We start from the raw sequence: 26,861 nt of genomic DNA on the forward strand, positions 1-26,861 counted from the left end.
CTGCAACAGCGGAATACATTATCCGCTGCTATAGTTAGCGACGGAGGAAACTACGACGGATCTTTGGTTCCGCTGCTCATCGCCGCAATAGCTTTTACCGGCGGAAAAATTACCTTTTAGCGGCGGAAAAATCCGCCGCTGTGATTTGAGATGGATGCTCCAAATCTGAAATGGTTCCGTTGTTCTAGGAACAGTACAAGAATCAAAATCATGCAATCTGGTGCCACCGAGCTTGAGCTTTGTCAAAAATATGTTAATATGTTTTTGGAAGATGTTAGAAGTCGCCGGGCTAGAAAGAATTTCATTTCACTTGGATGTTCACCTCTTCTAGTGTGATTGTTTTCAGAAGGCTCAAGACTCAATCACTAGATAACCTCTATATTAATTACAGAAGATTTATTTCAGTCCCTGATGTCAAAATGTTACCTCCTTGAGAATTTGGCAATAAGCGGTAGCCAAAATTTGAAACATCTTAAGATTTATAGTCATAAACTCAAGAACTTGAGGGTCTTTGATTGTTGGAAGCTTGAGAAGGTTGAAGTAGATGTTCCAAACCTTCATTTCTTGAGTTATAGCGGGTGGACGACAGAATTACTTCTAACGAAATCAACTTGTAGACTTGAAGCCTGTATTAACTTCACTATTAGAAGACTATTCAGGCTTCTCAATCTCTCCAGTAATTGAATAATCTTGAGAGATTCAATCGTGCAAAAACTCTAACATTGGTTGGTAATTGGGTTGAGGTATGTTTATCTATATATATATTATGATAGAGAACTAAGGAATGGTGTTTCACTTACATCCCTTATTATTATAGCATGCTAGATTCAAATTGAAAATAAAAAGGGTCCCCTTCATTCTTTTTTATTTATTTATCAATAAGTCTGTTTTTAATTAATTCAGTAAATTAGGGCTGGCAAGATTTGAACCCGAGCCTTTGGTATCATCACCCAAAGACTTTAACAAATAAGCTAGCTGCACAACGTGAAAAAAAGCCCATATTTGACAGGTCAAGGATGTTGAATTTTTCAATGTAGAAAAAAAAATTCGATGGGCCGAAAGCATCAAATTGATGGAGGACGGAAGAAATTTGATGACTCTAAGCCGTTGAATTTGGGGAATATAAACAATTTCAATCGTCCTAGACCGTTGAAATTTGATTTCTGAATTTCATCGGTCTTAGCCTATCAAATTTTCTTGTTAAAATTTCCAATTTTCATGTAGTTCTGACACTTGCAAAAATTATTCCTTTATCTTCGGACTTAGAAAAATTGTGACCGATATTGAAGAAATTGATCTCATGTTCTTTGTTTCCTCATTTATGGCAAAATAAGTTCCTACATTTTTTTTGTTTTAGGAGTCTCAATCTCATCATATGTGCTTAGAGAGATGTGGTAGGATTCTCATAAGCATAGGTCGACATCTATGCTCTTATGCCCCTTTAAAAGCTTTAAAATAAAAATCTACAAAGTAAAATCATTTTATGGAGACGATTTTTCTTTATATAATTAACATTTAGTGATTGCTTGTGATGTGAGAAGAGAATTCTTATGCCGGAGGAATTACAGCAAAACAAGCTTCCTCCATTGTATCATCTCAAGCATTTGAAGTTTGAAGGAAAACCTATACCAATGAGTAATATAGTACTTTTGGTTGGATTGCTCAATCTTTCAGCTCCCTTGGAGTCTCTTACTATAGTTTTGGGTGATCTCAATATCAATCTCAAGGTACTAATGATCTTGCAAAGTTTCCACATTGTGCACCATTGTATGGGTACGTAATTTATCATTTATAGTATTATACTTATTTTCTATCATATCTTGTTCTAGTTTCAACTTCAGGGCCTTAAAAAGCCAGAAGACTTTCTGAGGTTGAAATGGACTCATCTTCCTAATGATTATTTGCGACTTCGTCTCAAGGAAGTTGTGATAAGAAACCTTAAAAGTACCAATGAGAAGGAAATGCAGCTAGTAAAGTTTATCGGTGGAGATGCAATGCTCTTGGATGCTATGTCGATCTCTCCACCAAGATGCTTGATCTCGAGAGCTTAATTATGGTAAGAACAATGAGGCACATTAGAGTGATAGAACAGAAAAATGGTTGCGGGAAACTTTACAAAATTTTAGGTGCTAAAGTTAAAAATTAAAGTCGTTGTAATTATAATTAGCTTGACAGAAATGAGGATGTTGAAATGAGTGAGTTGTAAAGACAAAATCAAAATCAGGAATGAAAACATACATACAATAGAGGGATCTTGGAATATTCTCAATAGAGAGAAAATAAAAGAAAGTTGATTGGATTTGGTACTTAAGACGTAAACCAATAACTCATGGTATTCAGGATGTTGCACTAAGTGTTTCTACATTAGTGTGATGGACCTTACCCTATCAGGAAGGGTTGCTACAGTTACCATCCAAGTTGAAATTTATCCATTAACGCCTCCCAATCCCACAGAAACAAAGGTGGCTAGATGCTAGGAATATTGGAAATGGCATTGATGATGATGCATGTCTCCTTCAACATAGAAGCCAATTTTTTTTTTTTTTTGTTGCTTATTGTGGGTATCCTCACCCTTCGGGTGTGACTAGTCCCATGGTCACACGCACCGCCCCCTTGGAAAGTCCTACGTGCAACTGATTGAGTCAAGCGTCAACCTCATCCAGGAGGGTGGCCCCAAGGAATTCACTGCTTCGTGGTGTGGGGTTTCGAACTCTTAACCTACTCTTCCTGAGGACTCTAACAAGGCTCGGCTTGCCACTAGGCCAACCCCTTGGGGTTGCATAGAAGCCAAATATGTATTGGCCGATTGGACGATAAGTAGACATCGCATCCCATACCACACAAAGGTGTGGTGACATGGAAAGAATTGCCAAAAAGTGCTGCAAGGTGGAAATGAGCTGAAATGCTGTTATAATTTGAAGAAAAAAATGATTTAATGCACTGCGGGAACTTAACTCTTAAAGGCAGGTTGTATTGTCAAACTAACAAAACTCCTAACCTATACAAAAGAAGTGGAAGATTTTCAATAAGAATAATGATTTTCTGACACCCCGCTCTGACATACGCCCCCATAGATCATTTGCCTCGGGATACACATAATCATAAATCTTTTCCTTGTGTATCCAGGGGCAAATGATCTACGGTTCTGTGATGGGGGCGTACGTCAGTGGGGGGAGTCATTATCACGATTCTTTCAATAAATTTATAGAGGGTAGTAAATTATCTCTGTGACTCTGTCATAAAAATGTACAGATACAAGGGCATGAACCTTGTATCTATCTAGATAAAAGTCATGAGTGTTGGCGAGATCTCCTTAGAATCTGAGAAGTTACCACATCTACAAGGGGGCTAGTGTTTATAAATTGGGGATGGAGCCTTATATATACGAGCACCATCCTGAAAGTGTAATACACTAATACTTGCTATTTGTACTTGTTATGTTGTTAATTAGTAGGGTGTGTATGCAGTGGAGGTCTTAACAACATTAGTGTGCACCCTCCCTTAATCCGATTGGGACCATTAAAAGGTTGATTGGTTTGGCTGTTCTTAGCTGCACAATAAGTGATAATTTGTGACCCTAGTCCATGAGAATAAGGATTAGCTATCCTGCTTACTTCACTTACGGCTGATGGTTTCTGTGTCTGGGACGCCAATCCAGCATCTTAGTGCCTACATGTTGGAAGGACTTGTTGCAAGGTTAGCCTCATCAGGGAGCTCCATCTACAATGCACTGAGGTGCAAAGAACCCGTGAGCTCCGAACTCCTCTCTTACATGCAGATACTCTATGAGGTCTGCCCGTACTTCAAGTTTGGATACACGTCCGCAAACGTGCCATTGCGGATGCTGTGAAGAATGAAAACCGAATTCACATAATTGACTTCCAGATTGCACAAGGAAGCCAATGGATGACCCTGATCCAAGCACTTGGGGCTCACCCTGGTGGGGCCCCACATGTCCGTATCACGGGTATCAATGATTCCACATCAGAGGCTATCTAGACATGCTAAATCATATAGGGTGCCGTTTGAGTTCCATGTTGGGGCCATGTCAGGTTGTGAGGTTGGGCTTGAAAATCTTGGGGTTCGACCCGGGGAGGCTCTGGCTGTGAATTTCACATTCATGTTGCACCGTATGCCTGACAAGAGTGTGAGCACTCAGAATCACCAGGATCGTCTGTTAAGATTGGTCAAGAGCTTGTCACCCAAGGTGGTGACCCTTGTAGAAAAAGAATCTAACACCAATACAGCCCCGTTCTTTCCACGATTCCTTGAGACCCTGAATTATTATATGGCTATTTTTGAGTCGATTGACGTGACCCTCCCAAGGGAGCATAATCAAAGAATCAATGTTGAGCAGCATTGCCTGGCACGAGACATGGTCAATATCATAGCATGCGAGGGGGCGGAGAGGGTGGAGTGACATGAGCTTCTTGGGAAGTGGAGATCTCGGTTTAGTATGGCTGGATTTACTCCTTACCCATTGAACTCAATGGTCAATGCCACCATCAAGACTCTGTTGAAGAATTATTGCGAGAAATATAGACTTGAAGAAAGAGATGGAGCTCTTTATCTTGGCTGGATGAACACAGATTTGGTAGCCTCTTGTGCTTGGAGATAACAACACGGCAATTACTAGTGCTTGGTAGCCTCTTGTGCATGGGTGTCATTCATCGTTATCAAGATGCAATGTTAAAGGAGAAACATGCTTTGCTTTCCGGTAATTGGGTCGCCCGCTTTCAGCTGATCATACACAAATGATACAATAGATATTAGGATTATCCTATTAAGCCATAGGTTATTTATATTAGTAATTTATGTTTTTCTTTGTTGTGTAGACTGGGACATATGACCTCTATGGATGTGGTGCAGAACATCAACTACTTGAGCTATAGACTTGTTTCTAATTGTTGTTGCTAAGAACCTTGGCTTGAACCCAAGATCTTGGGCCAATTTTTTAAACTATGAGTGGAAAAGAATGATTATCGGTTATGTTGAATATTACATTACATAACATATGGAACAAAGTACAATTATTCAAACTTTTACACCTCAAGCACAAACTATGACAAAGCAAGGAAGGACAGCATCTGGATTCCTCACAAACAATTGTTCTACTTCGAAATGTAACCCTTCGATACCAACTGAATCAAACCCTGCTCCAACCTAATTCACGACTGCTCCAGCAATTACTCTACATACTAGTACTGCCCTTTGCGCATTCTTTCCCTTGGCAGTGATGCCAATCCTGTCATCACTCAATGTCTCACTTCTTGCACTCAGCCGAATTCCATTCTTCTTCATGTCTTCGGTGTTGAAACCGGATTGAATAATCCTACAAACTCCGCATCTGGGGTTTTGACAAAGCTCGGACACCTTGTCCAACTTTTGCGAGCATCAACTGATGGTTGTCTTATAGAATTGTAAGAGCTCGTTCCCATCTACAATGCTTCGCGGGTGCTTCGTGTATTGGCTATGGGCTCTCTTCTTCACCATCTCTCTGTACACTTCAAACCTTCCAAGAGTCTCTATAGAGTTTTTCACCCTTAAGACCTTTGCAATATTTTCCATGTGCTTCGAAGGGCTCATTGATGCATTTCTAAAGATCATCTCGATGACATCCCTTGATGGGTGGCCAATGTTAAGCTCTGCAAAAATAAGTGTAATTAGAGTGAAATTGGTCATGCTTTAGCCATTCCTTGGTGGACCTTCACATACAAAAACAGGCTCATTAGATGTGAGCTAATTAATCTGATCGAGTGTTGAAGCCATTATAGCCAAAATCGTTATAAACTACTCATATTTATCTAAATAGAAAGAAAAAAAAAACGATCACCTAATACTTCACTCAACAATACTCAATCAAGCTAAAAGACTGATTAATATAGATTTAAATAGGAAATCTCATATATTAGCGAGAGATTTACCTGGAAGACTTATCTTTTCATTTTTATTGAAAAACAAATCTCTTTTTCGGTTTATAATTTTTTATTTAAATATATTTATATGAAAATAATTTTAATTTTTAAAAATATAAGTTAAATTAGAAGAAGTTTGGTCATAAAATCATATTTTACTTAGATAATATGAATTTATACTTAGAAAATGATTATTTTAAGTAAAATATACAAAATCCTGATTGACTTGGACAAAATCTTGTCCGACTCATCCCATTTATCTCACGAGATATGGCACAATTGAGATGCCATGTCTATCCATCTCGTTCATAGATGATACTGAGATAACTCGGGCAAGTCATCTTGGTTTCGAACGAGTTTTGAAACCATATTTTTGTTACTATGGATGGGAACAATGTACACTTCAACTTATCTTCCCCCCTCATGCATGCCACAAGTTGCTCTCTAAAGTGTATGAGAGGTGTTCGACGGTCTTGAGTCCTATTAAATGAAGTGAACTTTGGCAGAGAACTTTTGCAGCGCGGCTCCATCCTAAAGATATCCTTTGAGAATGGAGTGCTTCTAACAACTCGAATCGCCATCATAGCTAACGGTCTAAACCTTTTACTCCTCCTGAGTCTCCCATATGCTCAATCTCCTATTGTAGCGAGGCACAAATTTCTTTTGAGGTTCAAGGTGTCCCCTCTTTGGGAATTTTAGTTTTGGGATTCCTTGCATACGATATATTGGCGTGTGTATACACAGAATTTTATATCTTGTCCTTAAAATTATATTATTAATATTATTTTTATGGATCACCTTGGTGAGAGTGACTTGATGAACACCGCTAATGCTTGGGTGAATTGGATTTACAGCGATTTTTACATTTCTAACGTGGAGGTGCGCACATAACCATAACCGTAGATTCTTTTTACTTGTGTCTCGAGGAAACATATCTACAGTTATGTGCGTACCACATGTTAGAAATGTAAAATTCGCAGTAAATCCTAATGTCACCTCAGCACGACTCATTGATGAATGGTTGGATCATCAAAAAATTATGAATCATGATAATCTAACTACCCCACGTGGCAAACTCAATCGACTACCTGATGTGACATGTTCGGGAACCGTAGATCTGCACTCCTCGGGGTACATGATTCCCTCGAGATACACTTTTTTTATGGGGAAGTGCAGCCGTGTATCCTAGGAAGCTCAGATCTATGGTTCCCTAACTTGTCACATTAGCGTAGTCGAATGAGTTTGCCACGTGGGGTAGTCAGATTATCACTATTCAAAAATTATTCATATATATTGTCCTGTTAGTGAGTTAGAGCAAAAAAAAAATTATAGTCAACTTTATGAGGTAGTTCGGGTCGAAATTGGTATGGGCTAATGCTGGGCTATGTAATTCGGGCCGGGACTAGGAGTAAGCTGGGGCCCAAATCCACCCATTAACCACCATTGTTGGTCCAAAACAAGTTCGTGTCGTTATCACATGGGACAGAAAAAGTCAATGTAACATGAAACCATGTGTAGTGAGCATCTCAAGAGTACAAAACTATCCTTGTTAGGCATGGTGTGATGGGTCATCTGGAATTCTGTGAAATTCAAATTAACTTTTCTATGAGAAAAAAGGGTTTAACTAGTTGACACCAACCTTAAAAAATGTTTTATTTGTATAATCTCTATTTTAACTTATTACTTGCGCTTCAATACATAACATTTATTTTAACTTGTAGTTCTGTATTATTTGCTCTTTTTTTGTTTTTCTCGTGTTCTCTTTGGCTCAAATTTAATTTAAGGCACTAATTTTCTAATCTTTGTTTTGAAATTAATATGAACCTGTGTATTTTAAGAGTAACTTTGTAAACATGGTTCCGAATCGACAAAATATTTCTTGCAAAAATTATTTAACCAACAATAATTTTTGTGGACAAAAATTTTCATGAGCATAATTAATTTTTGGTAGGTAGAGCTCTCTCACAGAATTCTCCCTCTCAACTATGTTTTTTCTATCCTCGAAAATTTTCTTTGATCGGTGAACATCAGTCATCGATTTTCCAGTATTATGGCGCTTGGACGTGTCTTTGAAAGATGCTGCACATATATGGTGTGGTTAGCTTAACATGAGAGGAGTATATATATGTGTAGTACTCACTCTATACATGGAGAATGCAGCACTACAAAGAAGAATTTACCATGAAATCTCTTCTCTGGGGTGCGATTTTCCAAGGAAATGAGATTATCTATTGAAAGAAAGAGCTTTCTCATTGAATCCTTCCTCTCAACTATGTGGTTCCAATCTTTAAAAAATTTCTTTGGTTGATGAACATTAGGCATTGATTTGCTACTCTTGCAATTAATTGTCTCTTTGAAAGATAACCAAATGTGATGATTCTCTCTCTCTCTCTCTTTGAATTTTGTAAATTAAAAGCTTTCTTCCTCTCTTTATGTCTCCTATCTTCTTCAAGCTGCCCAAAAATAACCCAAAACAAAATAAAACTATATATATATATAACAGTGGACAGTGGTACTAAGTAATCTCGGATTACATATTTCGGTATGATTCTACAAATTAATTAAAATATAAACCATTAAAGTAGCACAAGTACTTACCTTTATGAGACAAAGTAAAGCAGTGTTACTAGCCCTTCAAGTGTTCCAAGGAACAATGGAAGTTTGGCTTTCCTTTAGATTAGATTTAAGGATTTCAAGATAGGTCTAGACTCGAAGGTGTACGCGAGTCTTGGTAATGTTATAGGGAAGTGAACAAACTAAAGAAATTCCAACAACTTTCCCGTTCTTTCCACGTTTCCTCGAGACCCTGAACTATTATTCTTGCTATTTTTGAGTCGATCAATGTGACCCTCCCAAGGGAGCATTATCAAAGAATCAATGTCGAGCAGCATTGTCTAGCATGAGACATGGTTAATATCATAGCATGTGAGGGGACCAAGAAGGTGGAGCGACACGAGCTTCTTGGGAAGTGGATATCACAATTTAGTATGGCTGGATTTACTCCTTCTCGATTGAAATTCGATGGTCAATCAATGCCACCTTCAAGACTCTGTTGAAGAATTATTGCGAGAACTATAGACTTGAAGAAAGAGATGGAGCTCTTTATCTTGGCTGGATGAACACGGATTTGGTAGCCTCTTCTGCATCAGTGTCGTTCATTAGTACCAAGATGCAACGTAAGTAGTCGTAAGTTGTATTCTTTGCTAAATAGAGTACTAAAGAAGAAGAAAAACCTGCTTTTCTTTCAATAATTGGGTTGCCCGCCATAGATTAATAATGTTAGTAAGTTACGATTTTGTTTAGTGCAAAACATTAACTAAGTTGAGCTATGGACTTGATTCATAATGTGTTGCAAAGAACCTTGGCTTGAACCCAAGTTCTTGGGCAAATTTTTTTATCTTTTGGTGTGGAAAAGAATGATTGTCAGTTATGATGAATATAACAAAAAAAATGAAAGAAATTATAATTATTCAAACTTATAAACATCTTAAGCACAAACTATGACAAAGCAAGGAAGGACAGCATCTGGATTCTTCACAAACAATTGATCTACTTCGATATGTGACCCTTCGATACCAATCGAATCAAACCCTTGTTCGTGCCCTTCTCCTACTGTATTAACGACTACTCCAGCAATTACTCTGCATACTACTACTGCCCTTTTCACATTCTTTCCCTTGGCAGTGATGGCAACCTTGTCATCACTCAGAGTCTCACTTCTTGCACTCAACTGAATTCCATTCTTCTTCGTGTCTTCAGTGTCAAAACCAAATTGAATAATTCTACAGACTCCACATTTGGGGTTTAGACAAAGCTCCGATACTTTAATTAACTTTTGGGAGCAACAACTGACGGTTGTCATGTAGAATTGTAACAGCTCATTTCCATCCACCATGCTTCGCGGGTGCTTCATGTATTGGTTGTGGGCTCTCTTCTTCACCATCTCTCTATATTCTTCAAACCTTACAAGTGTCTCTATAGAGTTTTTCACCCTTAAGACTCTTGTAATCTTCTTCATGTGCTTCAAAGGTTTCATGGATGCTGTTCTGAATATCATCTCAATGATATTCCTTGATGGGTCACCTTTGTTGAGCTCTGCAAAAATAAGTGTAATTAGAGTGAAATAGGTCATGCGTTGCCCATAGACATTCACGTAAAAAAAAATCAGCCTTAAATCAAGGGTTGAAGACACAATGTTTTTCCCTATAGTTCCAGTTCATGATGAAACACCACAAAGGGATGGATCATGGGTTGATGGACTGAAAGAGTGCCGTCTTAGCACAATGTGTGTGTGCATATGAACTGGTATATAGTTATTGCATATATGCCCTACTAATGAGAGTAAAAAAATTATAATCAACTTTATCATGTGTGAGACATGATCGAAATCGGTGATGGTCCATCTTCAGGCTAGGACTTGGCTAGTTCAGGTTGGATGTAGGGGCTTAGTACTGGGCTAGAACTTAGCTTGGCTCACCCCAAAACCATCCATTTACCATTGGGTTGTACATATTACTCAAAACTCAAAAATCGACACGAATTTAACCTTAAAAAACAAAGTTGAAGCCCAAAAATACTCAAACCAGACCGAACCCATATGGGTTCGGTTCTATCCTCCTCCCCCCCTCACACCCCCAAAATTAATATATTTATAATTTTAAAATCAACTTCCTTAGTTTTTGGTTCTATCCAAAAATTTGAGGCCATTGGAACAAGGTAAAGGGGCATGTCAACAATTTGAAAACAGTATCTAAAACATACAAGAGTGTTTAATCACCCAAAAATTTGATGAGGAGGGGAGGGGGGGTTAAAAGTGAGAAGGGGAGGGGGCAACACTTTCAAAGGTTCTCATTAATTTGAAAACATAGGGTCTTCTCAAATATTTATCAAAATGTAGATGGATGTCTAAAATCCAAAATGTTGAACACTGTCACATGAGGGTATCTAAAATATTCACCAAAACATATAAGGGTGCCTAAAATCAATCAAAAGAATTTTTGGGGGAGGGGCAAAAAGTGGAAAAGCGGGGAGTGAGAGGGGGCAATCCATTGAAAACAGAGGGCATCTCAAATATTAACCAAAATGTAGAGCCCACATGCTGCAAATAGTACTTTTTTTTAAAAGATAAAAATATATATGGTGTGATTAGAATAAGAGAAGTATTTATGACTGATAATTAAGTACATGGAGGATACAGCACTACAAAGAAGATGAGTTGTGAATTTACCATGAAATCTCTGTTGGATGAAATTTTTCCGGAAAATATTTTCACTTGGAAAGCGGTAGAGCTTTCTCACTGAATTCTCCCCCTCAAGTACTATGTGGTTTCTACTATCCTTCAAAAGTTTCTTTGGTTGGTGAACATCTATCCATTTTCCACTACACTTAGCTGTTTCTTTCAAAGATAATAACCAATTGTAATACATCTCTTTCTCTTTAAATTCTCTAAACAAAAGCTTCCTTCTTCTCTTTAACCCTCCAATCTTCTTCTCCAAACCTGCCTAAAAAAAACCCCAAAAAAAAAAAAAAAAAATTTAAAACTTATCAGTGATGAGTCTTGGGTTACAGATTGTAGTCTGATTCTTCAAAATTAAAATGAACCCATTAAAGCTACACAATTCCTTACCTTAGAGAACAAAGTAAATCAATTTTTCTTAATCAAATTGTCTCTATTCTTAGATTTTTTTTTTTTTTTTTTGAGAAATATATAGAGATACAAAGGGTGGGATATATAGAGAATGAGGTTTGCAATCTTTAGTCCCTGTGGAGCATTCTATACCTTTAGTGAAAGAAGATTGTGGAAAGAAAAAATATTATTATAATAAAAAGGGCAAATTAAGGTAGTTTGTATGTTTCTTCACAGTGCATTTAAAGACCATATTGGAGATGTCAGTCCACAGCAGTGGAAAGGGAAATGTGGTAGAAGCAACCAAAATAAAATCAATTTTCAAGAATAAAATCAATTTTCAAGAATCCCATTTTTGTACTTTTTAGAATTGGAACTACCAAATTTATTGGGTCCCACTTGAGTGATTTTTTTAACTGATTGAATTACCTTACCATTGGTCCTTTAGACATTTCTTTACTTTTACTGTTTTCTTGAAGGGATATGATGAACTGGCTTCATTGGGCACTGTGTTCAATATTGGGCTGATGTGATAGTGCACAAACAATCATAAATTCGTTTACTTGTATTTCAAGAAAAAAAAATTGTAATTTGTACACTGTCATGTCAGTATAGAGTGACTCTCACTCACTAGGAGTTATCCCGACTTACATAATATGTGTGGATCCGTTCAATGACTAACTTTTTGACAAGATATTTTTCAAAACATGAGTTAAAATTTTTGGAATGGACTGATTTTTGATGAGAATGATCTCTACGGTGAGGAGATCATCATCACCAAAAATCAGCCCATTCCCAAACTTCTAACCCCATCAAAAATAATTTATAAAAAATGGACAGTCCACAATTTTTCAACTTGTAAACATGGGTTAGAAGTTTTGGAATGGGCTGATTTTTGGTGATGATGATCTCCTCATCGTAGAGATCATCCTCACCAAAAATCAGCCTATTCCAAAACTTCTAACTCATGTTTTGAAAAATGTTTTGCCAAAAGTTAGCCATTGAACGCTACCCATATGTGTGATTTGTTGGATATTACAGAATTTGGATGAGATATTGCACCGTAAGAAATAGAGGATTGTCGACACTCTTTTTAAGGGGGATGTTAAAGTGATTATGCAAGACATTGTGTTCGACACTAAAAGGCATCTACAAGTTTGTGGACATCTTCTTGTCAGCTCAATGTCGATGGCAATATCTTGTAGAATCACTCAAGTATTATTCTTTTTTTTTTTTTCTAAACAAAAAAAATGCCTTCACACTACACATAAACTTATTATTTATTATTAGATTATTTGTGGTCAAAATGGATAAAATGGCATGACTTTCATAATCATATTAGTTAATTTGTCAAAATTACAAAATGTTCTTTTTAATCTTTAATCTTACAATAAGGTAAGGATTTGATGCACATTAATTTATTGAAATATAAACATACTTATGTTACGGCACAGGCATCCTCTCTTGTGTTAAAGGGGTAAAATAGAAAAAAAAAAATTGATAAATTAGAGGGATATAATTTAAAAAAAAAAAAACTTTGGGGTTGAACGGGTAAATACCAATTTTTTCTTTTAAAATTGCCTTCACAATACAATTAATTTATTAATTATTGGGGTCTTTTAATCAAATGAATAAAATCACTTGACTCTCGTAACCATGTTGGTTAATTTGTTGAAATTACAAAAATTCTCTTTTACCCTTGAATATCATAATGAGATAAGGGTTCGATTCAAAATCTAAAATCACCTAGTCAATATTTTAAATAAAAAAATACCTATGTAATGTATTAAATAATTAATTATATATAAAATTAGATTATTTATTTAAAATAACTTCAATCGTGCATGCATTCTAATTTCACTTTTGTAAGAGTCATGATAAACTGATGTGGGCTATATACACGGTTGAGTGCATAGAACTATAGATCTTTTTCTTCGGGATACACATGGAAAAAGATGTATGATTTTGTGTATGCTTGCCAAGTTAATCGCATATAGACCACATCATTTTATCACTAGTCTTTCTATAATACATGTAATGTTTTCACATGCCACACCTACTAGTTAAAAGACATATCAAACAATAAGGTAAATTCATTTGAAAAACACTTCAAAGTTCCACACCTCAATGTGATATCCTAAAACATGATGGGACGTCACGGCAATGCAAATAACAAAATCTCCAGACCTTTCAAAACAATATAAATTTAAGAAAAGCAAAAAAAAAAAAAAAAAGATAATTTTTCATAATTGAATTTTAATTTTGAGAGTTTCATCGCAATCTATTTTCGCCAGCTTTTATTTTTTTGGTGACAGCGTGTCTGGACCCATTGGCCCAATTAGCAGGTGTGAGGCAAGTGACCTCTTAAAACATCATATCTCGCCCAAATCCTCTTTGCACATGCAATATCCCACAAACTACACATATTAAGTAAGTTGGGATAAGTCTTTATGAGTGGCCAACAAGGGGCTCGAACTCAAATTCACACAATTAGAATCACGTTGTATGAATCATCCAATTGTTGAGTACAAACTATCCTTCACTCACACATTAATCCATGCGCACACTCACCAAGCCTTCAGATTCACACACTAATTGGTTCATTCTCAAATCTTTGATCATACCAATAAAAAAAAATAAAAATAAAAAATTATCATTATTAAAAAACTTTTTTAGTTTTGGGATTTAAAAAAAAAAAAAAAAGAGAAAATTGATCCACCCAACGTACCCATGAAGTCAAGGAGGCAGTGGTCATGTGGGCCCAACGCCCTTAGTCAGGACTGCCATACGAGGACATCAAATCAGATCATGTATTAAAGAGAACTTCTATTGGCACCCCAACAGTTATTTACTGCATCCACAAAGAAAGGAAAAAAAAACATAAACGAGTGTGAACGGGTGAGAATTGAGATTCAATTTCAATAACCATTTTTTCACATTTGGACAGAGAAAACGTTTTGTCTCAAATTTTTCCTCTTTCGGTGGAAGAGAAATCGAATACGAATAGCCCAACATCCACATCGAAGAGGTTCAAGGAGACGAGCGTCGATATCAGGTTCACCATATTTCTCTAAACCCTAATTTTAAATCAAAGACTATCGAATTTTTGTTAGATTTCTGGTTTTCTAGGTTTAGAGTTCTTAAGGTTTGATCTTTATAGGGTTTTCATCAACATTTGATTAAAATACAGCTAGGGCTTTTAGATCATTTGGTTGATTCATGGTTGTTCTTGTTTCTTGGAAATTTTGATATTTTTCTAATCTCAGAATCGTTGAGCTTGTGAAACAGATTATTTTGAGAAAAAATGGTTGTCCTTCAACTTCCCAATATTCAAAATTGGGATATAAGTAGCTGGTTTGATCCCATTTGGGGCCAATCAGTTTATATTTGCATTTGATGTGTTTCTCCACATTGACCATTTGATTAACAATGGCTTGACATGTCAATTAAATACCCACTCCATTTAGAAATTGTGGATTGTACCACGCCATCTTCTTTATAGTCTAATTCGGTATAATTCTGTTTCTTTTTTATATATGTCAACACACCTAAACACATCATTAACAAGAAGTATTACCTAAAGTATCCAACTATTCCGAAGTCCCCACTTTGCCAACTCTCGGGAATAATCAAACACGGAATAGTCGAAATGGTTATGTTTTAGTTATATCTTGTTACTATATATTATTCCACACAAGACTTTGATTTCTCAAATTCACCATTTGGGGTTCGAAAGTTCCACCCAAGGTGGCTTTTATGGTTTGGACAGTTTCTCTGCACAAATTGCTGACAATGTATCATCTTCATAGCACTTGATCGCATCATAATTGACTTTTTCTCTTTGCATAAAGCTAGTGGAGAATCTGATATGTACTTTTTCATTTATTGTTATTTTGCCAATGCAAGTCGGACCCGCCTTTTTTAGTCTTTTTGGCATTAATTGGATAATTCTTTTTTCCATCCTATCCCCTTTACAAAGTTAGCATGTTTCATGTTTAGTTTACAATTCTAGAGAGAGGAAGGGGGTATTTGGGTTCCCTTAGTAATTTGTTGGGGCCTTTGGAAGAAATAGATTGGTAAGATCTTTTAGGAAATAAACTATCAGTCTTTTAAGTCATTCTCAGCACAAAAGCCCTGTTGTATTTATGAAATTCAGTTGTTTTTTTCCTTTGAAGATTTTGTCTGTATGTAGGAGCTAGCATTTCTTGGATTAGTGGATTTCACTAGTATCTTAAATGCCTTTGCACAATTTAAATCTCTATTTATTATAAATTACATGCTGCTTAGCTTCTGCTGTGCTGGTGGGTTTTTGATAGTCAACCGACAATCACACGCACTTTCACGTCCAACAGGTTTCTCTTTCTTTGCTCACCTAAATTACAATGAGCATTCACTATTAGATGATTATAGGCCACTCCATTACAGTTGTCCCTTTTTTTTTATCTTCTATTGATGCTTTTTCTTGCATTATTTTCCTTTCCTGGAGAGAGAGTTTCTGTGAACAATTTTAATCTGGTACTGTAAAAAAAATTTCCCTGTGATATGTATCTTTCTTTCTGAACCTTCTCAGTTATATAATTATATTTAATACTCTCCACATTTTGAAACTCTCTCAATTCTGCTTTATAAACTAATAGTTCATATGGACTTACTAATTTATTCTTTTAGATTAAATAAAAGTCTAAACTCTAAAGGACATAATTTTACACCTAGAAAGAATGTTAGTGTAAGAAATACAAGATAAATCTAAATTATAAACTTATTAAATGCTACTCTCTTTTTACAGTTGTGCAACGCCCTTGTGCTTCGAGTATCACTTTTTGAAATCTGGAATAGAGTTTGACATGAAATTCGAGAGAGATTTTCATGAGTAGGCTGGAATTGGTGGAGTCGTGGAAAGTTCTGGCTTGAGTTACACCCAACCTTTGTAAACTCCAACCTAAATAGGTATTCTCTAAAATTCCTTTCTGCTACATGTAGCTAATTACTTAAATGAAGCTTATGTACCTTTAATATTCCTCTTTTTACTACCATCTTGGCTTTCATGTCTTCTTTTTTATTTCTACGAGTTATCTTCCTGACTTTTTGGCTTTAGTGTTTACTGTCTATATTCTAAACTCTGAAGAGGCCACAAACAAGGAGTCTATTGGCAGTGACAGCTATGCTTCTATAGAGATTGGCATTACAAAGAGAAGGTCGAAGATGGCATTTTTCACAGAAGAGGAACAGACTGAGGATTACCTCTTCAAGATTGTTTTGATTGGTGATTCAGCTGTTGGGAAGTCAAACTTGCTTGCTAGATTTGCCAGAGATGAGTTCTACCCAAACTCCAAATCAACCATTGGGGTAGAGTTCCAAACCCAGAAGATGGATATAGACGGGAAAGAAATTAAAGCACAGATCTGGGACACAGCAGGTCAGGAACGGTTCAGGGCCGTGACATCTGCGTATTACAGAGGTGCTGTTGGAGCTCTTCTAGTTTACGACATCAGTAGACACCAAACATTTGATAGTATTGGTCGTTGGCTTAACGAACTCCACAGTAAGCACCATTCTTTTTTCCTTTTTTCCAATGCAACTATCTAAAGTTTACTAATTTATGGATATTTTTTCAATGCAATTATCAAGTGTTGAATCATTCTTTAAAAAAAAAAATACCCTTTATTTACAGCTCACTCTGATATGAATGTGGTTACGATACTTGTTGGTAATAAATCCGATCTCAAGGATGCGAGGGAGGTAGCTACTGACGAAGGCAAGGCTCTAGCAGAAACTCAGGGTTTATTTTTCATGGAAACATCAGCTCTTGATTCATCCAATGTGACTGCTGCATTCCAAACAGTTGTTAAAGAGATATATAACATTTTAAGCAGGAAAGTTATCCTCTCTCAAGAACACAAGAAACAGGACACGACATGGATGGAGAATGGGAAGACTGTTGTTTTACAGGGAGATGTGAATCATGAGGCAGATTCACAGACTCGGAAAGGTAGGTGTTGTTCGTCATCCTAGAGCTATGAAACACATGTTATCTTTAATCATCATCTATGTACATCTAGTTGGTTCCCTGTAACATGTGAAATTGTTGTTTCTCGGATAATTTTCAGTGCTGTTTCTCCATGTGAAGGAACATGTGCAATTTTGTGTTAATGGTGAAGAATTGGTTTAAGATTACATTGGGTGTTTTTTTTTAATTATTGGGTTAGTAGTGGTTCAAGAGGAACTCTGAGTGGATAATGTAAATGAGCCGAGGCCGATCAGAAAATGCTAGTATCTCAAATTGGTATTTTTCGCTGGCTCAATGTATATGATGCCATGGGCTTTAATCCTTCAATCCCTCTCTTGTTTATTCCAAAGTAGTGGCAAATAATTTTCAAGGTAAAAGGTCTTGTTTCAACTTCTGATTCACTGTTAGAATTTGTGCTGACTTTTTTTAATTTTTATTTAAACAGAAATTATCACCACCTAACTTCAACACAATTGTGTTCCCTGTTCATGTTGGGTACTACAATAAAGACAATGTTAAACAAGAACATTCCATCTTATCTGCAGACATATCTTTAGATATCATATTTTAGGTAGATTTTTAATTTAATGGGGAAAAAATATAACCAATATACTTTTAATTTCAAGACTGATCACCCATTAAAATAAAAGATCACATTACCAAACCCATTAAGATGTGTCACCAAGTCGTTTCCAAATATTAGCAAGTGAACAAAATAAAAGTGCTTAAGAGATTCACATCTTTGTGTGCATAGAAGAAAATTATTTGCAAAAAGAGTGCCCACTTGATCTAATCTCAGGTACATAATTGACTTTGGAGAACACAATACCATCTATATATTATTTTTGAGCAATATTCTACATAAGTATCCACCATTCATCAACAGTAGGAAATTGCTTTTGTGAAGATCGAGAGTTCCATTGGAACAATTTTAAGGACCCATTAACTTTCTATGTTTGAGTCACAGATGATTGGTCCAAAGGTGGAGTGTTGAAGTAAAAGCTCGCACCCTGATCCCTTGATCTGTCTCCATCTGCGCTTCCGTTTAAATCATCATTATGTGCTGAAACTGGGGCTGCTTCAATCAACTCGACACGATCAGGATCGGCAATGTGAGATTGACTTTGGATGGGTTCGGTGTCTAGTATATTTTCAGGACTCGAGCACAGCCCAGCCCCAACTTCAAGGATAATTGTATCAAGTTCTGATCTAGTTTCTAAGGTGCCATCTGAAGCTGTAATTATGGGCCCAGCTGTGTCCTGGTTAGGAATCCTTGGAGGAGGTTGATCGTGGTTATGATTTCCCTCATATGTGGTTATTAGTGCTTTCGGATTATGTAATGCCCTCCCCACGTGCTTCTTAACTGAGCATCCCGTATTTGAGCATCTGAAGTAGTTCCTACATACATAACACAGGTGCACTGTAAGTATCATAATATCAGAGATCTCAAATACAATCATAAAGTATAGAAACCATAAAATTTTAGCATTCAATACATATTCCTGAATAATTTCATTATTCATCGATTCAACTCTTTTATTTTACAAAGTCTTAATGAAATTATAACCATGTATACCTAAACCACTATATTTGGGTCAATAATACGAATCTTAGTTCACCATTCAGATCGAGAACCATATATTCTGCCAAGGCATGCTTACTACCTCAACCACGCCTTTTTCAATCTTCTGCCTTTCTAGATGACATGGCCAAAATAAGTAAAGATAATCTCTCTATAACTATATGCCTCGTAAAAAATACCTCGGATAAGGATTCCCTTTAACCATTTTCCGCCCATATTTGCACCAGCGGTATCCATCATCCACTACATCAGATTCACTTATAGTTTCAACAACAACACGTGTTTCCTTGATTGCCCTACCAAATTGAGCAAAATCTACATCACCCGTGTCTTTCCTCCTGTTTCCAAAATTTTCAACATTTCAACTGAAGTTAGCACATGGATGGCACCCGGAAAATTCTATTAGTATCAGAATTGAAAAGGCACCACACCTGCGCTTAGACTCTGGACCATTATCATCTTCAACCTCGTTGCCAATCCTGTTCAATTCCCCACCTGCACCTTCGCCATCATCATCACTGACTGTGACGAGAGAAAGATCAGGGGTACCATTTCGCTTCTCATGGAGAGATGTTTGGCCACGTCCATTTGCTGATTTATCTGCAAACATGAATGTCAAAACAAAAGAAAGAGAAGGGGGGGGGGGGTTGTGGATAAAAATAAAAATCAATTTTATCCATAGAAAATTTCAACAAATTATTAAGTGGCGCGCTAGTTTACTACCTTCAGTGTTGCTTAGAGAAGAAATTTCATTAAATGTTTCTTCATGGATAGACAAGATAGCACCAATTGCCAATCGACTACAAGGTTGAGGTTTAGGATGATTGTGCCTTCCCCGACAAATAATCTCTATAACCCGCCCATCATGGGATCGTACAAATTGCATTTTCATTTGGCAGTTAGGATGTGTGCATCTGTAATAGCTTCGCGGAAATTCACTTCCTTTAATATTCTTCTGTCCATATTTTCGCCAGTAATACGCATTTTCCAACAATCTCTCAAGTGATATTGATGGACTAGTTTCCTTATGATTTAAGGGCACTGGTTGAACCACACCGTCTGAGCCCTCTCCTTGCCCCAACTCATCGGAGTCAACTTCAATAGGTACAATACCACTTGTGGTAACCATGTAAACTGGTGGGTTTGGAACCATTAGAGTCATCTCATGGGAGGATATGGGCATAGTCTCATTAACTGAAGGTAAGGATAGAAATATCTGAGACTCGCTTTGATCTTCGACTTGCACAGATGACTTGCATTGTTGCTGGTTCAACCCTGCGTCAGCATTGCTGGTGGTCTCCTCATTGAACTTAAGGGAGCTGCGGTTAGACTCCGGATTATCATCCGCAGCCTCATCATCAATCCTGTTTGATTGCGAAGCATCATGTCCATTTGATGACTTATCTGCAAATATTGACCAGTCACAAAAAATAATTCATAAACAGCACCAAAAATAATTTATATGATTGTGTTGTTTTAATTTACCGTCTGTGCCGTTTAAAGAAGACAACACGTCAGATCTTTCTTCTTGGAATAGAATTCTACCAACTGCCATAGGCTGAGGTTTTGGATGATCATGCTTTCCCTTATAGATAATCTCTGTAATCTGCCCATCATGAGATTGTTCCAGTTTCTTTTTCACCGGACAGTCAGGATGTGTGCATCTGAAATAGCTCCGAAGAAATTCACTTCCTTTGATATGTTTCTGCCCGTATTTTCGCCAGTTGTACCCATCTCCACAAAATCTCTCAGTTACTAATGAAAGACTACCTTTATGATTGTATCGAGTTGCTTTAACCCGACTGTCTGAGTCCTGTCTTTGCTGCAACTCATCACAGTCAACTTCAACAGACCCTGTAACCTTGTAAACTGGTGGGGTTTGGAACAGTTACAGATTGAGTCAATTCATGTAAGTAGTCTAAAGCATTATCAATTTTTTTTAAAGATTTGCAGATACAAATGTTTGAGTTACAGACTGACCTTGTTCTTTCGTAGAAGCATTGCTGGGGGTCTCGGTATTCAACTGAAGTAATCTACGTTTAGAATCTGGATCATCGTGATACGCAACCTCATCGCGAATCCTTTTCAACTGTGAACTTGCACCTTCGACATCATCTCCACTTGCTGCAACAGGAGAAAGTTCAGGGGTACCATTTGGCTTGGTATGATTAGATGTATCAATTGCCATTTGACTGCTAAGCTGAGGTCTAGCATGATCATGCTTTCCCTTGTAGATAATCTCTGTGACATGCCCATCGTGAGATCTTTCTACTTGCATTTTAACTTGGCAGTTCGGAAATGAGCATTTATAATAACTCTTTGGACACTCAATTCCTTTAATATCTTTCTTCCCATATTTTAGCCAGTTATATCCATCTTCCAAAGATCTCTGAGCTGCTATAGAAGGAATAGTTTCCTTATGGTCGGATGGTGTTGCTTGAATGCCACTGTCCAAGGACTTTCTCTGCTGCAACTCATCAGAAGCAGTATCAACATGTACACTAGATACTGAATTAATGTCGTCAATAGGTTTATTTGGATCAGTCACAGATGGAGTTACTTCATGTGAAGCGGCTTCAATATTCTCATTTTCAACTGTAGGTGAGGGTACGAATGTCTGAGACTGGCATTGACCTTGGGCTTGCACAGATGGCTCACATTGCTGGTGGTTAGACCCAGCAGAAGCAGCTTTGACATGTACACTAGAAATTGAGGTAAAAACGTCAACAGGTGTGATTGGATCAGACACAGATGGAGTTAATTTATGTGAAGTAGCTTCAAAATTATCATTTTCAACTGTAGGTGAGGGCACACAAGTCTGAGACTGGCATTGACCTTGGTCTTGCCCAGAAGCAACTTCAACAGGTACACTAGGTGTTGAGTTAATAACATCAACGGGAGTGCTTGGATCAGTTACAGATGGAGTTAATTCATGTGAAGCGTCTTCGACATTCTCATTTTCAACAGTAGGTGAGGGTACAATTTCCAGAGACTGGCATTCACCTTGGGCTTGCACCAATGGCTCACATTGCTGGGGGTTAGATCCTCCAGAAGCAGCTTCAACAGGTACACTAGATATTGAATTAATAATTTGAACGCTTGTGTTTGGATCAGTTGCTGATGGAGTTAATTCTTGTGAAACTGCATCGATATTCTCATTTTCAACTTTAGGTGAGGGTACAATTTCCTGAGACTGGCATTGACCTTGGGCTTGCTCAGATGGCTCACACTGCTTGTGGTTGGACCCTGGAGAAGCAACTTCAACAGCTACAGTGGATACTGAATTAATAATGTCAAATGGTGTGTTTGGATCAGATGGAGTTAATTCATGTGAAGTGGTATTGATATTCTCATTTTCAACTGTAGGCGAGGATGCAAATGTCTGAGATTGGCATTGACCTTGCGTTAGCCTGGATGGCTCACATTGCTGGTGGTTAGACCCTGCAGCAGCCTGAAACAATAAAAGAATGTCATGCATAAAATACGTAAAACACATTCCACGCATCTTCATCTTTTTTTTATAAATATAAATTTTATTAAAGAAAGAAAAAGGATAAGAGGAGGCTGAGATAGCCCCCAAACAACAGAACCATAAAAACAAGAAAGAAAAAATACAAAACATACAACACGCCCGACAGGAGGCTATGGTTCACAAACCATATCCCAATTAAAAATAAAATCTTGGAAGCTCAATCCCTCAAAATCTTTACTCATCTTTGACCAGAAGAAAAGAAATCCCAGAATCTCTAAAATCACCGTATGAGGCAAGCTCTCCTTGCTATGGAACACCCTGTTGTTACACTCTTTCCAAAGACCCCAAGCAATGGCGAATGGAAGGATAGTCCAAAGATGCCTCTTTCTAGCAGAGAAGATATTGAAACTCCAACCCTCTAAAAGCCCAAAGATAGAAAAAGGAAGAACCCAATCCACCTGGAAACGAGTTAAGAAGAACATCCAAATAATACGGGCGAAAGAACAATGAATAAGAATGTGGTTGGTTGACTCCCCATCCCTCAAACAAAGATGGCAGAAGTTTGGGGTAATCCACCCCCGATAGATCAAATTATCCAAAGTTAAAATTCTACCCAAAGAGGCAAGCCATAAAAAGAAAGACACCTTAGAAGGAACAAGAGTTGACCAAATGATAGATGGAGAAAAAGATACCTCATGCAACGGAAGCAAACAATCATAGAAAGACTTAATAGAAAATTTTTTATCCTTAGCCTTGAACCATTCTCTTCTGTCCTGCTCGTTCTCTCTGAATTGAATCGAATTAAGGAGATCTAGAAGTGATGTGACCACCGTCAATTCTCAATCATTGAAATTCCTCCTAAATCCCAGATCCCAAGAATTCGTGTTCCCGTCTCGAATCAGACACTGCTGTACTGAGTTATTTTTTTTCAAAGAGCAAGCGTACAAGGATGGAAATTGGGTAGACAGAGATGAAGTTCCACACCAAAGATCCTCCCAAAATCTAACCTTGTCTCCCAACCTAACTTTGAATCTAATCTCCCTATCAAACTTATCAACACCCTTCATAATACCTCTCCACATACTACACCCATAAGTTCCTCTAGCCTCCTTACTATACCAACCAAACATCTTCTCTCCATATTTAGCCCAAACCACCTTCCTCCACAAGTTGTCTCTTTCTTCCCCGAACCGCCAAAGCCACTTGCCCAAAAGAGCTTTATTTGTTAGTCTTAGTCCTCTAATCCCCAAGCCTCAATTCTTCTTTGGGGTGCAAATCATTTTCCAATTCACCAAATGATACTTTCTACTACTGTTATTATCATTCCATAGAAAATTCTTCATGAGTCTTTCAATCTTAACTTCCACGCATCTTCATGCACTAAGTATTTTACATAGACACGGATTTGACATTAAAAGGCTGAGAGAATACAGAATTAGATATGTGTGTGTGCGCGCGTATGAACTGCATGTTCCAGAGTTAAATGGATTAGTATTAGTTTTTTCTTTTTCAATTTCTGGTTATGCTGTTATATGTTGTTTGCATGCTTTGAAGGTGTGACTCATTTGATTGATTGTGGCAACATAGGTAAACCCAAAAATCAAGATTTCAGGTGACTCCATAAATCTCATCTCCCAACCAAACTCGTCCCAAACTTCAATTACTCTTCACCATACATTGTTATGGTTTGATCCAAACCTCTTGTCCAATAGTGCCAAGCTCATCAAACACAACCTCCGATTCCTTCAGGAATTAAGGGAACTCATTTGATGATTACTATTCGGAGGAGTGGAATACGTATGGGATGATGCTTGTCAATAGCATTTGATGGAATCAAGTTTTCTATCCTAAACCCAACAACACTCTCATCCCCTATCAAGGGACGACTCCTCCATATATAGATTTCTACCAAATAGTGCAATGGGCACACAACATGATGGAGGAAAGAAAGAGAAAACCCTTTACTGCAAGAGAAAATCCCTCTTGGAATACAAAAAATTAGCATACTGCTATGGAGAAAACATGTGTGGACCACTTAGAAGCTAAAAAAATGTGCATCTGCTCAATTCCATCCTTCTGGAGATTGAAATTAATGAGAGAAAATAAACAGAGATGTTGGCTAGAATTCTCTAAATAATAGTCAAATTTACTACCGTTAAATAAATACCTCAATTTTCAAGAGGTGAACCTCCTACACACTCTTTCTATCAAAGGATCCCAAATCGCCTCACTGTTATAAGCCATGCCAAACAGTAATCAGAGGTAGGGCGTTGAGAAAATGCCAACCTAACAACCCAATGATCAAGTGATAAGATGTCAAGAAAACACCCACCTGACTACGCAATCATGTAACTAGAAGTTCTACATTTGGAACGCTCCAACCACATAAACTTCGCTCTTCTGGACTCACTAGGAACCCCAACACAAACTCAAAACTATACAGGATCTACTAAGAAACCTCAACTACCTATAGATGCATCAACAAAAATGAGTGTATCATCTGCAATCTGAATGGTGTGAAACCAATGAGCCACCCGTGCCTATTGAGAATGCAGAAATACCATCATTTGTTACCATTTTCACAAAAGCTTCCACAATAATGATGAAAAAAATTGAGACAAAGGATTCCTTGCCTCAAACCCCAAGAGCTCCTAAAGAACTAAGGCAGGAACTCATTCACCAAGATTGATAAGGGAGCAATACACACTTCATAGTCCACCGATTTCAACATTTTTCCAAAGCTCATATGTTCCATCAAATACCTCAAAAAATTTCAACCAGCATGATCATAAGCTTTCTCCAAATCTATCTTAATTTTTTGGCTCCAAGGACCTCATTCTACAACACACGAGAATTTAGAAGAAAATACAAGCATAAGTCGATCTAAAGGTGTTCGAGGTGAAACCTTGTAGGCCCTAACGTTTGATAGAATCTTTATATATATTCATGTATGTGTGTGTGAAAACATGCACACCGCCAGTTGCATAATTCCTCAGCTATTTCATCTCCCTATATCTCCTCCCAAGAAAAATGAAAAACTAGTCAACAAGGGTACCTAGCAAACCTTTCATCAGCCTTCCAACCGACAAGGCCAACGTAAATCAAACTAAACTACCAATCTAAAAAAATACCCTCCAAGACCTGAAATATTTTTTTATAATTATAAATTAAAAACCGCAATATAACGAGACTAAACCAAAGACCCATATAACGCTAGCTAAAGTAATACCAATACACTCGTGCCCTTCTCCAATTCACAATCTAACTTTCCGACTCAGCCAAAATACAAATACAGCAACAGTTTTCAATTCACACTAAGCAAATCACAGCTTATTCTTATATGGTGATTACAATTGAGAGAAGGGTGATCCTGATCCAAACGAGAGATCTCAAACTTTCGTAAAGTAATAATCGAAAAATAAATTTTGAGTCCCAAAATATTCAACTACAACAACTACATAATTAAAGAAAATTAGAGAAAAACAATAAGAAAATTAGAGACATAGATTGACGGCAATTTTTTTTTTTTTTTTTGATAAATACGGCAAATTGAACTCTATGTTTAAAGAATTAATCCAAAATAAATAAATAATGCGTTGGTTTGGATTCGAACTGAGTTCAGATACAAGAACTACAAAATTAGGCAAAATTTTAATAGATCTAAACCAAGAACTAACCTCCATGATCGAGACAGGAATTAAGAGGATCAAACAAATTCGTTGTGCCTACTAAATAAGCAACCTTGAATCCTCAAACACTGGACATCGATCTCAGATGTCTCTCTGGAACCACCGATTTGTAATTCGAAGCGTTCGATCTAACACCAAACAAAACCCTAGAATCCGAATTGTAAGATAAAACTGCTATTTCTCTGGCTTTCCATCGATTAAAGTGTCCCCAGAACTAGCTCTGGTTTTGAGCTTTCGAACCGATTAGCTGCTTCAGAAACCCTAGAGAGAGAGAGAGAGACAGAGACAGAGACAGAGATTAAAGAAAGTATCTTAAATGGCTATAGGGGTATCTTCGGTATTTCGCATTTGATGTCGTGTATTTGTAGGGCATCGTTGGCGTCGCCTCAGTAGAAATCGTTGACTTGTTCATCCTCAGGACCATTGATTAAGATTGTTACTTGACGAAAATACCCTTCACTTTGAAAGTTGACTACAATTACCCTAACTTGCTTTCTTCTTTATAGGTAAAATTAGTCGGATGGGTTATGTATTTCTAGGGGTAATTCCGTCTAACTGATAATCCAGTCT

At 37.2% G+C, this 26,861-nt stretch overlaps 3 protein-coding genes and 2 pseudogenes across 4 annotated transcripts; 2 read left to right on the forward strand and 3 right to left on the reverse strand.

The window, feature by feature from the left end:
- Positions 1–3,628: 3,628 nt before the first annotated feature.
- On the forward strand, positions 3,629–4,720 carry LOC147387108 (scarecrow-like transcription factor PAT1; annotated as a pseudogene).
- A 443-nt stretch (positions 4,721–5,163) lies between these two features.
- Positions 5,164–5,682, reverse strand: LOC147387109 (uncharacterized; annotated as a pseudogene).
- A 3,196-nt stretch (positions 5,683–8,878) lies between these two features.
- On the reverse strand, positions 8,879–11,604 carry LOC147387110 (uncharacterized). The gene is made up of 3 exons (XM_086421549.1): positions 11,542–11,604; positions 11,143–11,416; positions 8,879–10,010 (listed from the first exon to the last, which is right to left on the reverse strand). Exons 2-3 carry the CDS (start codon positions 11,339–11,341, stop codon positions 9,403–9,405), a joined length of 807 nt encoding a protein of 268 aa, XP_086277675.1. The 5' UTR covers positions 11,342–11,416; positions 11,542–11,604; the 3' UTR covers positions 8,879–9,402.
- Positions 11,605–14,437: 2,833 nt separating this feature from the next.
- RABA5A (RAB GTPase homolog A5A) lies at positions 14,438–17,715 on the forward strand. Its single transcript, XM_086421662.1, has 4 exons — positions 14,438–14,596; positions 16,328–16,488; positions 16,637–17,083; positions 17,213–17,715. The coding sequence occupies exons 3-4, from the start codon at positions 16,744–16,746 to the stop codon at positions 17,551–17,553; spliced, it is 681 nt and encodes a 226-aa protein (XP_086277788.1). The 5' UTR covers positions 14,438–14,596; positions 16,328–16,488; positions 16,637–16,743; the 3' UTR covers positions 17,554–17,715.
- Positions 17,716–18,360: 645 nt separating this feature from the next.
- LOC147387112 (uncharacterized) lies at positions 18,361–26,576 on the reverse strand. Of its 2 annotated transcripts, none has more exons than XM_086421661.1 (7): positions 26,280–26,576; positions 21,111–22,581; positions 20,616–20,999; positions 19,854–20,534; positions 19,562–19,721; positions 19,310–19,468; positions 18,361–18,946 (listed from the first exon to the last, which is right to left on the reverse strand). In XM_086421661.1, exons 1-7 carry the CDS (start codon positions 26,283–26,285, stop codon positions 18,499–18,501), a joined length of 3,309 nt encoding a protein of 1,102 aa, XP_086277787.1. In that variant the 5' UTR covers positions 26,286–26,576; the 3' UTR covers positions 18,361–18,498. The 2 variants fall into 2 exon arrangements, with proteins under 2 accessions (XP_086277787.1, XP_086277786.1); XM_086421660.1 differs by having other exon boundaries at positions 19,562–19,730.
- Positions 26,577–26,861: the final 285 nt, after the last annotated feature.

This window comes from Akebia trifoliata, chromosome 13 (assembly GCF_017979445.1).
Source record: "Akebia trifoliata isolate Shusen 1 chromosome 13, ASM1797944v1, whole genome shotgun sequence".
In the NCBI taxonomy this organism is placed as follows: domain Eukaryota; kingdom Viridiplantae; phylum Streptophyta; class Magnoliopsida; order Ranunculales; family Lardizabalaceae; genus Akebia; species Akebia trifoliata.